Below are 16,222 nucleotides of genomic sequence, written 5' to 3'. Positions count from 1 at the left end.
CTGTGCAGCAAGTGTACCTCTAATGACGATCAAAGGGGTCTGGCTGTCAAAGGAAATGGCACCCCAGATCATAATGCCTTGTTAAGGACCGGTGTGGCGTGCAATAGTGGCGGCAGGATCCCCCCTCTGCCCTGTGTGTCTCCAAACACGTCTTCGATGATTGTCAGGACACAGTTGGAAGCGGGATTCGTCGCTAAGGACTATACGCCCCCAGTCGGCATCATTCCATCCATATCTGTTCAAAACATTCACGCATACGAAATTTCAAAGAAATCGGATGATTGCTTCTTGGTGCATCGATTTTTTTGTTATAGAGTGTACATAAATGCAAATAAATCTACGTAATTTTGAATAATCCTGCTTGGAGAAAAAAAGTACAGTGAGAGCTACCAGAATATGGCAAAATTTACCATGTTTCTTGCTCTTTGCGAGCACCAAAAACTTGGTAATTTTTACAGAAGCGTTTTGGTAATGATTTTGGTAAAATTAATAATAAAATATGTTTTTATGATATACGATAAAATTTTGTAAAAGTGACAAATTTGAACTAATTTTGTCATTATACTTTAGGGCATAGCAAAATAACCATTTATTCAGTTAAAATTACTTTTAAGTTTTGTATATTTTACTAAATTATTGACTAGAACTCTTTTTTTTTTTTAACCAGAAATGTGATTACCATAATTTTATAAGAATTTTAGTCTTCATGTGCATAATATATTAGCATTTTGCTATTTTAAAAAGAAATAGAATTTCTCGTATTTTTTCTGGATTTCCTTCTTTTCTACGATTGAAATTTTAAATTATACTAAAGTAGACGCTTTTGTTACCTTTCTCTTAAGGGCGGCTGTTATGGAACATTTTAAAGTTATTTGAAAAAAAAAATTGTTTTTCTTTCAGATTCGTGTTGGCAGGGCTGGTGTTGATGCCTTGGAAAAGAAATACGGAACTAAGTACAAACTCGGTACCACTGCTAATGTTATTTGTAAGTATACTTATCAACACGTTTTAAATATAATGTATTTCGTAAATTTGGTCCCTGATGAATTAAGAACTACCTAATATCAACTTTCTTCTTACCTTTAAATAAAGAAACCAGTTTTGTGATATTCTGTCTAATTTCCGTTTCAGATGAAGCTGCCGGAGGATCAGATGATTATATTTACGATAAATTAGGAGTCAAACTAGTCTATACTATTGAGTTACGAGACACGGGTTATTATGGTTTCATGCTGCCCGAGAGGTACATATTACCCATGAGCGTAGAGACATGGGATGGTGTCAAGGCCGCTATACAAGCAATCTAGATCGTCCATTGGTTTAAATCACTGTTTCACAATTAAATAAAGCGTTTTCTCGTGATAATTGGCATTTTTATTTCCGTATTAGTAGTAAGTGAATAGAGCTAAAAGGTTACTGCTGTTATCTCTGCAAACCATGGTTTTGGTAATTTTTCAGTTCATATGATAACGGTTTAACGAAAATTACTGTTCTCAAAATTATGGGTTTATTGTTAACACATATTTAGTAAAAAAATAGAAAAAGTAAATTAAATCGAATAAATGGTTTGTGTACCAAACTCTAGGTTACCAGGATAAAATTACCAAATTTTATCACATATTATTAAGCATATTTAATATTAAATTTTATCCAGCCGTCTAGTAAATGGTGACTGGTACAAGTTAAATCTGCCGGGTCACAAAGTTCTCTGCGTTCTCATGACAAATAATTATACCTCTGAGGGTACTGAATGGGAAACTGATTGTTCTTCTGGTTCTGGTTTGAATTACTATTTGCGGATGAATGAATGGCTGCATGAATGGGTACACCCTATAAACGGATGTGAGGTATGGGTGTGGCAGAAGTCGAATTCTTGGCCATAGAGAGCACCAATGGAAAACAAGAACAATCGCACCCTTGCCTTAATGTCCAACCACAACAACAATAATAAATTTTGCCAAACTCATCAGTAAAACGTTTCTGCAACGAGTTAGTTTATTTTGCAATGGATAATTTCTATGAATGCGATTAAAACACGTCTGCTAACCATCCACTTGAAAAAAAGTGATTAGTTTTCAAAAAATAAAAAAAATCTAGTTGATCATTTTTTTCTCAAGTTCTGTTTAAATGCATTTTAATTGCCTACGGCAGTTTGAATTTTCTCAGTAAGAACTTTCTTTCTTCAAAATTGAGGCATCTGTACACACAATGTCGCGGGGCAATAGCTTCCTTGATATTAAATGGGAAGTAATGTAGGGCTTTGTTCGCTTAAATATGGATAACGGTAAAAATTAAGAGGCTGTCAGGAAGGGATGCGGACACTGGATTGATATTTTCTTTTGTGCGCTATGCTCTCGTTCATTTTCATTTCTCGCCACTTTTAATTGTAATTATGAGCAACAATTTTTTTAAGCACAGAAGTTCGAGTTTATGATTAATAAAGGTAAAATTGCAATAGGTAAAATTTTGAAAATCTCACCTACCTTCATACCAAAAAAAAATGGTCTTAAAAATTAAATTAATTTTAAGTAATGGCTAAATGAATTTCTTTTTATAAATCAATTTCAATCCAAAAAATATTTTAACATAATGTTGGCATAAAAAATGGACCTATAAAGGTTGAGATATATATCAGCGGATTAATTAAATTTTTCGATACATTTAAAGATCTATCATATATAAAATAATTAAAATATACTTGTTTGTATAAAATATACACTAAAAATTCTTCAGTTATTTATAAGAAGTGCATTCTTAGGAAAAAGGTTATGTGACGTAATAAAATACTAATGTTTTCCAGAAGCAAAACAGACTATTCCACACATATTTACAAATGAAATATGAAAAATATTAAAAAATAAATTACAAAGTCAACACATTTAGGTATTCCCTGAAACTTATAAAGTATAGGAATTATGTATATATTCTAATTTTAGGAAACTTATGCTGTCATGTCTTGAGAAGTTTTCTGTAAATATTAACTTTTTCTGGCGACAAAAGTGCGATATTCTACTTGAAAATAAAATCAATTGTTGCTATCCAGGAATGAAAAACTGTTATAAAAATAAGTCAAAAACTTGCTTCAATTTCAACAAACTTCCTTTTAAAATGGGAAAAGTTTTCTGCTTTTGATAATTTTTTTCCGAATTCTTATAGAATACGATTGGAAACTATCCCCACCAAACCAGAACTAACCATAAAAATATTCATAACCAATATTTTAAAGTTCTTTGAAAAAGGCGGAATTCCCTTTTTTAATAAGTCCCACGTATTTTTATCGACACAAATATATGAGATATATATTTTATGACACAATTTACATTTTAATAAAATGACAATATTTTATATTTATACTTTTTGGTAGCTTAAAACTAAAAAAAAACATTATTTCTCAAAATGAAACTCGTAGACGAATTTGTTTTCTGCTTTTAAGAAAGGTACAGAAAGTGTTAACCGTTTTACAGATACGATTTTTAGGGTACTTGCCTGTTATGGGAACTATGAAACTGAGTGTCGCACAACTTATGAGTAAAGCCGAATTCTAATTTATATAAGTACAATACATAAAGGAGCATTACACTTAATACGGAGATCATTAATAAAGATAACAATACCTAACTAATTTAAAATATCACGATATCTATAATTACCAATATATCTATCCGATTATATTTAATCCATTTTTTTTTCAATTCGCTTTTTTAGCTAGTAGAGTTTCTGTAATTCGAGTCTTGTTAAAGTTTCGTGTTCGTGGTTTCTCGAGTTTCCCATAAATCAAAGCTAGTGAAAAGTAATCAGTCTTGCTTCCAAATAATAGCCAACGCACACAGAACATGTGGGACGATTTCTAAGATTGGTTTTACGACGATTACTACGACTGAATGTTGAAAACCCTGATTGAAAAACTATATTATGAGATAAACACTGAAGCATGTAAGCAGTGTGTGTAAATAAAACCCATTAGACAATTAATTTAAAGTACAATTAATCAATTAATCTAATACAGTATTAAAATGAATATTGTAACTTGGTTTAAGGTAGTAAATGTACTCTGAATCTCTAATGAAAGTAAATTTTCTTTAATTATAATTTTTATATTGCAATTAAATATTCAAAATTTAAAAATTACTCTGGTTCCATTTATTTAATTTTTATAGAAGTTTAAGTTTTCGAAAGATCCAGGTAGGCTCGCTCATGTCCACATCGAAGTATCGAGATTTTATTCCTTATTCATGCACATACATCAAGTATTTTTTTGAATTTTCTTAGCCCCTTCCTTCTCGCTCCCGTGAAAATGACGGGGTGAGGTTTCGCCCTCTATTTCTCGCTCTCGTCATATTTTCGGGCTGGAGTGTTCAGTAGTAACGAGTCAATAAGAATAAAACTAATTAATTTCTTTTGCCCAGAAAGCATTTTATTTCTTATTTTACACACCAGATGGCAGTACCAGGATATTTTCAAGGTAATTGTAGATTGTTAATTTATTTTAAACNAGTCAATAAGAATAAAACTAATTCATTTCTTTTGCCCGGAAAGCATTTTATTTCTCATTTTACACACCAGATGGCAGTACTAGGATATTTTCAAGGTAATTGTAGATTGTTAGTTTATTTTAAACTAGAAGTAAGCACAAGATGTTTGGATGTCAGAAAAAAAATAGGCACTTTTGTGACCGTTTTCTTGAAAATTAACCGATCGTTAAGGGGTTAAAGCACGCGTTTTACTTTCCATTCATCATTTCTTAACCATTTACCCATGTTTTAACCTTCATCGGCTTACCTTTATTGGCTGGAGTCAAGGTATACTACGTGCTTTCTACTGAAAATTTATTAGGTGTGTAGAAAATTACAAACTATTCTTTTTACCCATGCTTAATACACTATCCGGACACCCTGTTGTTAAGGTGGTGGAAGCATAATGGTCTGGGGTTGATCCTCGTGGTTTGGCCTGTGCCCGTTAGTCCCTGTGGTTGGAAACATGAACTCTGAGATGTATGTGGACATTCCGGACAATTCTGCCCTTTTAACTCTATGGCAATATTTCGGGAAAGGCCCATTTCTCTTCCAGCAGGATAATTGTTCTATTCAAACATCAAGGTTTGCGCAGACGTGGTTTGACGAAATGGGTGTTCAAAAAAGGGACTGGACTTCTCAGAATCCCCTATCTAAATCTCATAGAATACCTTTGAGACTTATTAGAGCGCTGATTACATCGACAGCCAAATCAACCCTCCTCACTGCAAGCATTTGATGGGCAAGGAACTATACAAATTTTGGTGCTCTTTTGTTTCTTATAGTAAATTAACAATCTCAAAATACATTTTAAACCAACCTTCTATCTGATGTACTTTTTTGAAAGAACCTTGGGGGATTGATCGTAAAGACACGGTTTCCAGTAGTGCACCGATGTCAAGCATCACTGGCTGCGGTCAGTAAGCGGGTGGGTGACCACTTTGATCAGCCTGGTTAGGGATCGAGGATGAGTGGTATCGATCCTCGTTAAACTGTTCTACAGTAAAGTTCTCGACTTTGCACGCAGGTCGTCGGGGCTACCAAAGCAGGGGAGCCATCCCCGCTGCAGAGGATCAAAATTGTGAAGGCATGTCTTTAGATCTTCCTCAGAAATAATTCCCAGACCGTCTTCAGTATCCCATTGAGCAGCTCCAGTGCGACGTAAAGAAAGTGCCTACCTACCTTTTTTGAAACACTATTTTCTTCCATAGTTAAACCAGGTTTTGTAAAATTGAAGAATACGGAAGTCAGAAAATTATGATTTGTTACTATCATTTTAAGACATAATCAATTATAGTAGAAATAACTATAGAAATCTACTCCAAGAAAGAAAAAAATTCAATTCATTTTACCATTCAAGATTTATCATAATCTTTCTGGAAGGAAATAGGAGACATTTTAAAAATTATTCCAGGTTTCAGAGCAATTCTCACTGTATACCATCATAAACACTTTATAGGATTCCGTAGACATTTTTGCTTTCAATTGGCAAGACACTTCAATACTTTTAAGGGATGTAACCAGTTTTTTTACAGAAATAAAGTTTGATGAAACAGCAATAAATGCATTTGTGCTTTTCACTTCAGAAAATGCAGCGTCTCCTCCTCTTTTGTCACATCTTTTCGAACATCAAGTTTTCTTTTATTATGTTGAATAAATTTTGTGAAGCATTTTCTTTCACACCTTTGAAATTTAAATCTATCATAAACAAGATGCATATTTTCTATTTTTATTGATCAATACATACAGATATTTATCAATTATTTATTGTTTTATTAAACAATAAGGAAAGTAAATTATCAATATTTTTGTAATCTTATTGATAATGTTCGTTAAATATTTTTAAAGACAAAAATTTAAATTAAACAGCAACAACTGGACTTTTGCTTGTTGTCTCTTTTTTATTTAACAATGAACAGTAATGTTTTATTATTAATTTATTTAAAATTATTTAATAACATTAGCAAACATTTTTTTTATTTTCTGTTGCATGAGATTTATGGATTTTATGTTTCCTTTTGTCTTTTATATTTTCACGCTGCTAGTTTCAAGTCTGCAATCGATTCATTTTTTAAACTTATTTATAAAATGATATTTTTGGTCTATTTTTTATCGAAATGTGCAAGTTCGAAAACGATATATATAATAGGAGATCGCATAAGTGTTGCGACAAGCTTCTAGGAAGTTAGGGCACACCTGGATTAAAATTGCATGCAAAGTTATGACCGGAAATGTCGTCATTCGCCGATAGGGGCGTTTCTCTGATACGAAATGTTTCCGCATATACATATGAAAAAGGTCATAGTAAGAAAATACCCCTAGCCGCGTACGACGTCTTTCTATGGAATTTTAATCATGGGGATGTTCCGTAACTTCCCTAGAGGTTTGTCGCATCATTTACTCTACCCCTTGTTAAGTACAACGTTTTCAAACTTGTACATTTCGACAAAAAAATAGACAAAAAAAAATGCCATTTAAAGAAAAAGGTAGCTTCAGGTTCCGATTTTGATAGTTTCCGATTTAACTTGTCTCCGATATGTAATCTCCCCACAAATTTGACAGGATCAAGTAATTGTATAAAAGAAACAAAAAAATTTTCCCCAGTGTAATAGTTTATGAATAACTACTATTTTTAATTGTCAATAGTTACAAATGCCTTATCAATAATTTACATTTTTAACATTAAAAATTAAACACAAGGGTTAATAATTTTTGCCTTCTGAACTTTTTATTTTTAGATAAATTTTGTTAATTTTATTCCTTAAAATCTCGAAAATTTACTCAAAAGTATAGCTCTTCTCCTAAGTTTTTGCTTATATTTATAAATAAATATAAAACAAATACTTTATCAATATATTTTTATTTAAGAATAATTACAAATAAATTATAGCAAAAAATTATGGTCTAACAAAGTTCTCCCAGTATAAAAACTTTTCTCTAATTTAACAAAGTGATCCCAAAGCATATCTCCTGTCATTTAAAAACTTTGATGTTTTTGGTTGTGCATTTGTGCACAAAATAAATAGATCTAAACTATTTTTTCCTGTTTTAGTTTTATTTTTAGAAGAAAAATACTTTATTGAATTTTACCGACAGAAGATTTCAAATTTTTACCAAATTTTAACGTCAACTTCTCATTTTGTACTTAAAATGTTTTACTGAAATATAAAAAAACGTTTTGATTTAGATTAATATAAACGAGAATTTCTAAGAAACTGCTGATAAAAAGATGCATTTGAGAAACATATTTCATCTTTCAAATTTCAGTAAGCCCGAAAAATATAATTTTTTAAAAAAATTACCAAATTTCTCTTGATCGTTTAGAAAAATTATGTCATGCAAAATAATATTTAAGAAAAAAATAACACTGTTTCCTTTTAAGAACATTTACAGGTTTATTCATATTCGAATTTTTAAAATAAAAATTTCAGAAATACAGAAACCAAACTAAAAATGGTGAAACTTTAAAACTAAAAACATTTAAATATGTCCTTCGGTTTCTCTTTGATCTGACCATGAAATACGTAAGCAATATATAGAAGTTTAAGTTCTTAAAATTAAAAGTTTAAAAAAGTTAATCATTGTCTTTAAATTAAATTAATAGATAAATTATGCTTTTTGATTAAAAAAAACTGCTGAGAGAAAAATTTCTTTACGAGATTTAGAATTAGTTAAATATCATCTTTCGACATAAAAAGTATGAAATCATTCAAAAAAAGTTAATGAAAAGCTATTTCTTTATAAAGCAGTTTATTAACTTTGATAATGCTTTGACTAAACGAAAAGTTCGTGCATTTATAAAATTACTGAAAAACAAGTGACTAATTTAAATTAATCATATATGGTATACTGCAAAGGCTACCCATAATAAGTAGTTTTGAAACTCTTAAAAAAATGAAGTAAAAGAAATATTTATAATAGAATTCGTGGATAAAATGTGGAAAAAATAAAAAAGGCTATTTTTAGAGTTTTTTAAAATTGACGTAAAAAAATATTAAAGAAAGGCAAACGAAAAAGCTAAGTAATTTAAGCGAAAAATAACTAAGAAAAGTGGAATCGACAATAAAGAAAAGCGTTAAATTGAACCAAAAAGTTAATTAAAGTTAAAGTGAATTAGAACCAAAAAATTGTTTAAAGGTTATTATTAAACGAAATACATTTTAGATTGATTGTCAAAAATGAAACGAATAAAAATTATGCGTATTAGGGACTGCAAATACTTAAATGAAGGAAAAACAAACCCAATGCCGAAAATAAAAAAATAAAAAACTAATTACTAAATTATTAACTATCAAATTTTGAAAGAAGTCATGTTGTACAGTTAAATTCAATTTTCCAAGAATTTTTCTGCCTCTTTTGTTCCAATTTCTTATTTTTCTATTTCAAATTATATTTTTTCAAAATAATGGAAAAGTTTGTATACCTTGACATTCACTAGTTGTTTGACTGTTATTTAAATAAAACTATCTGTTGCCCGTGCCCTTGTCCACAACGAAATACTTTGATTGAAGTACTTTTGAATAATTTTTCAACAGATCTACGCGATGTTGTCAAAATTCTTCCTGTATTGAATTTTAGTATTAATATAAAATCTGTCCGACAGCCATTGAATCCCGCAAATCACCATAAGCAAGAATTCGGTGCATTTCAGCAAAAGTAAGAAGAGGAAATATTAAAACTTCTCTGCGTGAGATTCGATATCTAAAAGTTTATGTTTAAAATTTCTGCACCCATTTCTGAAAGGATCAGAAATATCTTTAAATAATTACTTCGTAAGTCAGTTTTTATTTCTATAACAGTCTAATTTTTTTTCTAAATAGTATATACTTAACTTATAACTAATAATTTTACATTACTTCTATTATTACTTAAAACCCGTTATTTTTTTATGGAAAAGTGAAAAAAAAATTAGTATAGATGACTATAGTGTTGCCAATTTAGGTAGAGAAATACCCACATTTTTAGTGCTACACAAGGAAAACAAACATGCATTGTGAATGACCGAAATTTGTGGTTGTTGACTTCATCGGTGAATGTTGACAATCACATAGTCGAATTACCAAAATATAAACTAGTTCTAGTTAAGTGCCACTGCCCGTTATGCCCTACATCAATGTTTTTTTGAAATTCAAGGCCACGGACCGGTATACCCAACACTGATGTTTATTTAAAGTTAGGTGACCGGTTTAAATTTAACCGTTGCTCTGAACACTGATTTTTCTCCTAATCTATTCTCAGCAGATATATATTATATAATATATAATAATATCATAATTATATAATAATATCAAAGAAATAAATTAGTATCAAATCGGATGTAGCAAATATTTATGACATTCACCAAAGCGACTGTATGATTATTGATATTCACCGGTGAAAGTCGACATTCTCTTGATTTTCCCCATTCACGATAGCATATAGATTATAAAATATAATAAATATTTTATATGCATGGGACTATCTTTTAAACGAATGTTATAATTGAATTCAAGAATTTTCCAAATCGCTTAATCGTTCTTGAAATGAATGAAATTAACATTATGGGGTCCAAACATTCAACCATTCTTGTGAATGAACTTTTGGGCACATATTTTTCAGAATATCACCTGATCTGATCGATTAGCCGATTTTAGGTTAGGCTCTTTAGTTTTAGTGCTTGAAATGTCCGGTAATTTACATCATATCATTTTTTGCTTATTTCTAACATTCATCAGGCAATCAAATTGGCTATATATTTTTTCCCTTTCATCTTCCTTAGTAAAATTCAACAGACTTTGATATCATCTTTGATTAATACAGTAACTGGGTACTTGTAAAGCAAGAAGAAGACTAAAATCTAAACTTGTTAAAATGATCCATGCAGTAATGGCATGCAGATATGCTTGGTTACTACTTAACTAAATATGACCCTGAAAAGAGGAATAAAATCACTGGAAAAAGCAAATAAATATCTATTTAATAAATAAAAAAATTGCAAGGATATAGATTAATAAAAATTTAAATCCAAATTTTTCTCACTGCTGCTATGATGCATTTTAATTTAAATGAATTACATACCTAATTTCTAACAACCTACAGCTCTAATTATTAAGAAATTTTTACTGGAAGCTACTATTCACGATAATTGGGTACTTGCACTTCAAGAAGAAGACTTCCCATACCCACACATGTGACCTATGATGTCAGCGCTAGCTAATCTTTATCAGCGTATTAGAATTGGTCTAAGTTTCTACACATAAGTTAGAATGCTACTTAACGATATGTTAATTAAATATAGAGCCATATTGCACATCGAATTAGTTGAAATATAATTCCTTCTCGTCTATTTCTTTTACTTAACTTTGATTTATTATTTGTTTATGTATTTTATCATAGCCATGATATAATTTTAGACAAAACAAAACAAGACAAAACAGGACAAAATTTTATCATAGCCATGATATAATTTTGTCTTGTGTATCTAACAACTTCAATACATAATTAGTTTGGTTATGTTCCACATGATTTCGTGCCTGTCTTTGTGTTAAATCTCTGTGTAAATATATAGTGAAGGAATTGGAATCTTTGAGAAAAAATCTTTGTAAAAGAATTTAGAATGTGTCACTTACGAGAATTGATACTTGACGGGCTTGGCTTACATGAAATAGAATAGAAAGAACAGTTGCTTACTTAAACAAGTACCGCGCTTCAACAACCAATCAGGTTCGACCTACCCACACTGCGTCACTTGCAGGTATCTCCATTATAGAGGAATTAAAAGACGATTATTACATATATTTTCAGACTCTATCAAGCAACCAGACTGGTTTGAATTTTTTTCACATTCACTTCCGTAACAAGCTTTTCTTCCCACAATTTTTTATTCTTTGCTTTCACTTGTTTTGGTATTAATCAGTGCTCCTTAAAGCGTATTTCTTTTTAAATTATATCTCATCAAGAATTCCAAAAATATTAATTCATGAAACATTTAAAGTACAGTGCGCAAAATTAAAAAAAAGTGAGCACTCTGAATAAATTTTGATCTAATGATCAGATTTTTACTTTCTTCGACACAAAAACGTACTTTTTCTGAATAAACATACCCTTTGAATTATTGTCTATCAAATAATGAAGGGGCAACCGCATGTGGGTTGCTATAGCGTAAGCAAAAGAGAGATCGAAAGTTTAGACTCTTTAATATTAATATCAATAATAAAACAAAATGTGTACAGTATTCCAAAAAGAATACAGACCACCCTTAATAGCTTTTGATCTAATAATTGGACCTTCACGTTCTGGGACTCGATCCAGAACGACCTCTTATAGGTTAATTAATTAGTGCGGACGATATTTTAAGTTACGAAATCAGACACAAAAACGTATTTTTTCCGAATAAACATGCCTTTCTTTCAACGGATTCAGATTTTTGATGCCCAAAATATGGGAGGTAGCCGCAGTCTGGGAGGTATGGTCCCAATAGCTTCGTCAGGAAGGCGATCCAAAGTTTGGACCCTCTAATATTAATCTCCCTTTTTGCGTTGGACGGCATAACCCTAGAATTAAGCGATTTGAGCAATTTTTCAACACAATTGTTTCTTTAAAGATAATTCCATGCGAAAAAAAAGTTTTTGTCAATTATTTTTTATAACAGTCGAAAAAATTTTAAAATTGTTATTTTAAATAACGAAACAGAAAATTTGAACGATACTGTCAAATACTTCCTGAATTATTGACCAGGCAGCCAACTAGCCCGAAAATAATTAATTTCTGTTGGAAATTAAGTGTAGATAACTTGTCGCTGAGTTTAGCAATGCTATTTCGTATTAAAAGTTATGAATACTATGCGAATACTGCATATTTTGTATATTTTAAATATTATACAAATTCTATTAAGTGCACTATTATAGTTGAAGCAAAATTTTTTATTTCAATCAAGATAACTATTTTAAAACATATTCTTTTGAAATAAATTCTTCTCTAAATTAGTTACTGTAAAGCAATAAAACGATGAGTTGTTTCGAAAGATCTGTCTCAAAATAATAATAATAAAAAGAAATAACTATTTCTAATATTGATTGGATCATTTCTTAACTAGAACTCAACCATTCCAGTCAATAAAGAGAGAAATAAATGATTTAGAGTATTTATAAATCTTTTATATGGAACTAAACAAATAGATTACAGTGTTGAAATCAGTTTGAAACAGGTTCATTTTTTTAAATCAATCTGTTTTTTATTCAAAAAATTCTCTAAATTCTATTCATGTGGTATTTCAACCAACCCTTTGTGGTTGCATTAAGTATATATGATATTGGCTAATTGAAAAAAAATTGCATTTACTTAAATTATTAGACTTAATTTTCAAAATTATTAGACTACGAAATAGAACACTGATGTGATACTCATAAACACTGGGAACACTGGGGACACTGGGGACATTCAATAGAACACTGGGGTGTTTTCTGTGTGTGAAAACCGGCAAAGAAGGCGTAATGGAGTAATAAAAAAAAGAATAAAAAAATAAAATGGGGCGAGAAAGGTTCAAATTTCAAGACCCTCTAGCTCCCTTTAATATCAAGGTATAATTTTCAAACTCGGACCCTAAGTAGGGGTCTATGGTCCAAGCAAGGCTGCAGAAGAAAAGATTTATAGGCCAGTTAGTGGGATCACAGTGGCTCCCTAAAAGTATATTGTGAAGATGAGAGGAAAAAGCTTTTGAAGCGAAACTGTGGTAGGCATGACGTATCATTCTGGACTGGATGGTAGGCCACCAGACAAGCAAGTTAACTGCTGGAGGGAGGGGTCTTGGGATCGAATCCCAAGCGCGGACAAATATTCAAAACATTTTCTTTCTTTTTTTTTTCGGTCATTTTAAATTATAATATTTTTTAATGTGTTTTTCGAAATTCTGGAGGGTCCTGTATGTAGTAAAATAATTTTTTTTATTGCGAAAATGGGAAAGAACTGGAAAAATCCATTAAAATCCTTTTATTTAATCTTTTTTGACTTCTTTTGTAACATTTTGGATATTATAGCATGTATGGGGTGATTTCTGTGTGTGAAGTCCAGCAAAGAAAGCGTAATGGAATAATTAAAAAAAAGAATAAAAAAATAAAATGGGGCGAGAAAGCTTCAAATTTCGAGAACCCCTAGCTCCCTTTAATATCAAGGTATAATTTTCAAACTCGGACCCTAAGTGGGGGTCTATGGTCCAAGCAAGGCTGCGGAAGAAAAGATTTATAGGCCAGTTAGGGGTGTCTCAGTAGGTCCCTAAAGGTATATTGCGAAGATGAGAGTAGAGAGCTTTTGAAGCGAAACTGTGGTAGGCTTCACGTATCATGGTGGACTGAATGTTAGGCCACCAGGCAAGCAAGTTCGATGCTGGAGGGAGGGGTCATGGGCTCGAATCCCACGGACGGACAAATATTCAAAAAAATTTCTTTCTTTTTTTTCGGTTATTTTGAATTATATTATTTTCTTAATGTGTTTTTCGATATTCTGGAGGGTCCTGTATGTAGTAAAAAAATTTTATTGCGAAAATAGGAAAAAAATTGGAAAAATTCCATTAAAATCCTTTTATTTGCTCTTTTTTGAATTCTTTTGTAACATTTTGGATATTCTATTATGCGTGGGGTGTTTTCTGTGTGTGAAATCCAGCAAAGATTGCGTAATGGAGTAATAAAAAAAAAGAATAAAAAAATAAAATGGGGCGAGAAAGGTTCAAATTTCAAAACCCTCTAGCTCCCTTTAATATCAAGGTATAATTTTCAAACTCGGACCATAAGAAGGAGTCTATGGTCCAAGCAAGGCTGCTGAAGAAAAGATTTATAGGCCAGTTAGGGGGATAATAGTGGGTCCCTAAAAGTATATTGTGAAGATGAGATGAAAAAGCTTTTGAACCGAAACTGTGGTAGGATTCACATATCATTCTGGACTGGATGGTAGGCCACCAGATAAGCAAGCTCGCTGCTGGAGGGAGGGGACCTGGGATCGAATCCCAAGCACGGACAAATATTCAAAACAGTTTCTTTCTTTTTTTTCGGTCATTTTAAATTATAATATTTTTTAATGTGTTTTTTAAAATTCTGGAGGGTCCTGTATGTAGTAAAATAATTTTTTTTATTGCGAAAATGGGAAAAAACTGGAAAAATCCATTAAAATCCTTTTATTTAATCTTTTTTGACTTCTTTTGTAACATTTTGGATATTATAGCATGCATGGGGTGATTTCTGTGTGTGAAGTCCAGCAAAGAAAGCGTAATGGAATAATTTAAAAAAAGAATAAAAAAATAAAATTGGGCGAGAAAGCTTCAAATTTCGAGAACCCCTAGCTCCCTATAATATCAAGGTATAATTTTCAAACTCGGACCCTAAGTGGGAGTCTATGGTCCAAGCAAGGCTGCGGAAGAAAAGATTTATAGGTCAGTTAGGGGTGTCACAGTAGGCCCCTAAATGTATATTGCGAAGATGAGAGAAGAGAGCTTTTGAAGCGAAACTGTGGTAGGCTTCACGTATCATGGTGGACTGAATGTTAGGCCACCAGGCAAGCAAGTTCGATGCTGGAGGGAGGGGTCATGGGCTCGAATACCAGGGACGGACAAATATTCAAAAAAATTTCTTTCTTTTTTTTCGGTTATTTTGAATTATATTATTTTCTTAATGTGTTTTTTGATATTCTGGAGGGTCCTGTATGTAGTAAAATAATTATTTTATTGCGAAAATGGGAAAAAACTGGAAAAATCCATTAAAATCCTTTTATTTAATCTTTTTTTACTTCTTTTGTAACATTTTGGATATTATAGCATGCATGGGGTGATTTCTGCGTGTGAAGTCCAGCAAAGAAAGCGTAATGGAATAATAAAAAAAGAATAAAGAAATAAAATGACGCGAGAAAGGTTCAAATTTCGAGACCCCCTAACTCCCTTTAATATCAAGGTATAATTTTCAAACTCGGACGCTGAGTAGGGGTCTATGGTCCAAACAAGGCTGCCGAAGAAATTTTTTATTAGCCAATTAGGGGGGTCACAGTGGGCTTCTAAATATATATTGCGAAGATGAGAGGAGAGAGCTTTTGAAGCGAAACTGTGGTAGGCTTCACGTATCGTTGTGGACTGGAAGGTAGGCCACCAGACAAGCATGTTCGCTGCTGCAATGAGGGGTCCTGGGTTCGAATCCCAGGGATGGATAAATTTTAAAAAAAATTTCCTTTTTTTTGCTTATTTTGAATTATATTATTTTTTTAATGTGTTTTTCGATATTCTGGAAGATATTGCATGTAGGAAATAATATTTTTTATTGGGAAAATGAGAAAGAACTGGATAACTCCAGGAAAATCCTTTTATTTGCTCTTTTTTTACTTCTTTTGTAACATTTTGGATATTCTAGCATGCGTTGGGTGTTCTCTGTGTGTGAAATCCAGCAAAGAAAGCGTAATGGAATAATAAAAAAAAGGATAAAAAAATAAAATGACGCGAGAAAGGTTCAAATTTCCAGACCCGCTAGCTCTCTTTAATATCAAGGTATAATCTTCAAATTCGGACCCAAAGTAGGGGTCTATGTTCCAAACAAAGCTGCCGAAGAAAAATTTTATAATCCATGGGGGGGGGGGTCACAGTGGGCCCCTAAAGGTATATTGCGATGATGAGAGGAGAGAGCTTTTGAAACGAAACTGTGGTAGGCTTCACGTATCACTGTGGACTGGATGGTAGGCCACCAGACAAGCAAGTTCGCTGC

General features: G+C 31.7%; 1 protein-coding gene across 1 annotated transcript in view; it reads left to right on the top strand.

Moving 5' to 3' along the window:
- LOC107446240 (uncharacterized) overlaps positions 1-1,365 on the top strand; it is a 37,818-nt gene extending 36,453 nt beyond the window's left edge. The window contains exons 22-23 of the mRNA XM_043049082.2: positions 901-985; positions 1,132-1,365. Coding sequence (XP_042905016.2) covers positions 901-985; positions 1,132-1,307 — 261 coding nt within the window. The 3' untranslated portion in view covers positions 1,308-1,365. The remainder of the gene's footprint in view (positions 1-900; positions 986-1,131) is intronic.
- The last annotated feature ends 14,857 nt before the right edge of the window (positions 1,366-16,222 follow it).

Source organism: Parasteatoda tepidariorum, chromosome 6 (assembly GCF_043381705.1).
Source record: "Parasteatoda tepidariorum isolate YZ-2023 chromosome 6, CAS_Ptep_4.0, whole genome shotgun sequence".
NCBI lineage: Eukaryota > Metazoa > Arthropoda > Arachnida > Araneae > Theridiidae > Parasteatoda > Parasteatoda tepidariorum.
Note: the sequence above shows the minus strand (reverse complement) of the source record. Positions and strands in the feature narration are given on the sequence as shown.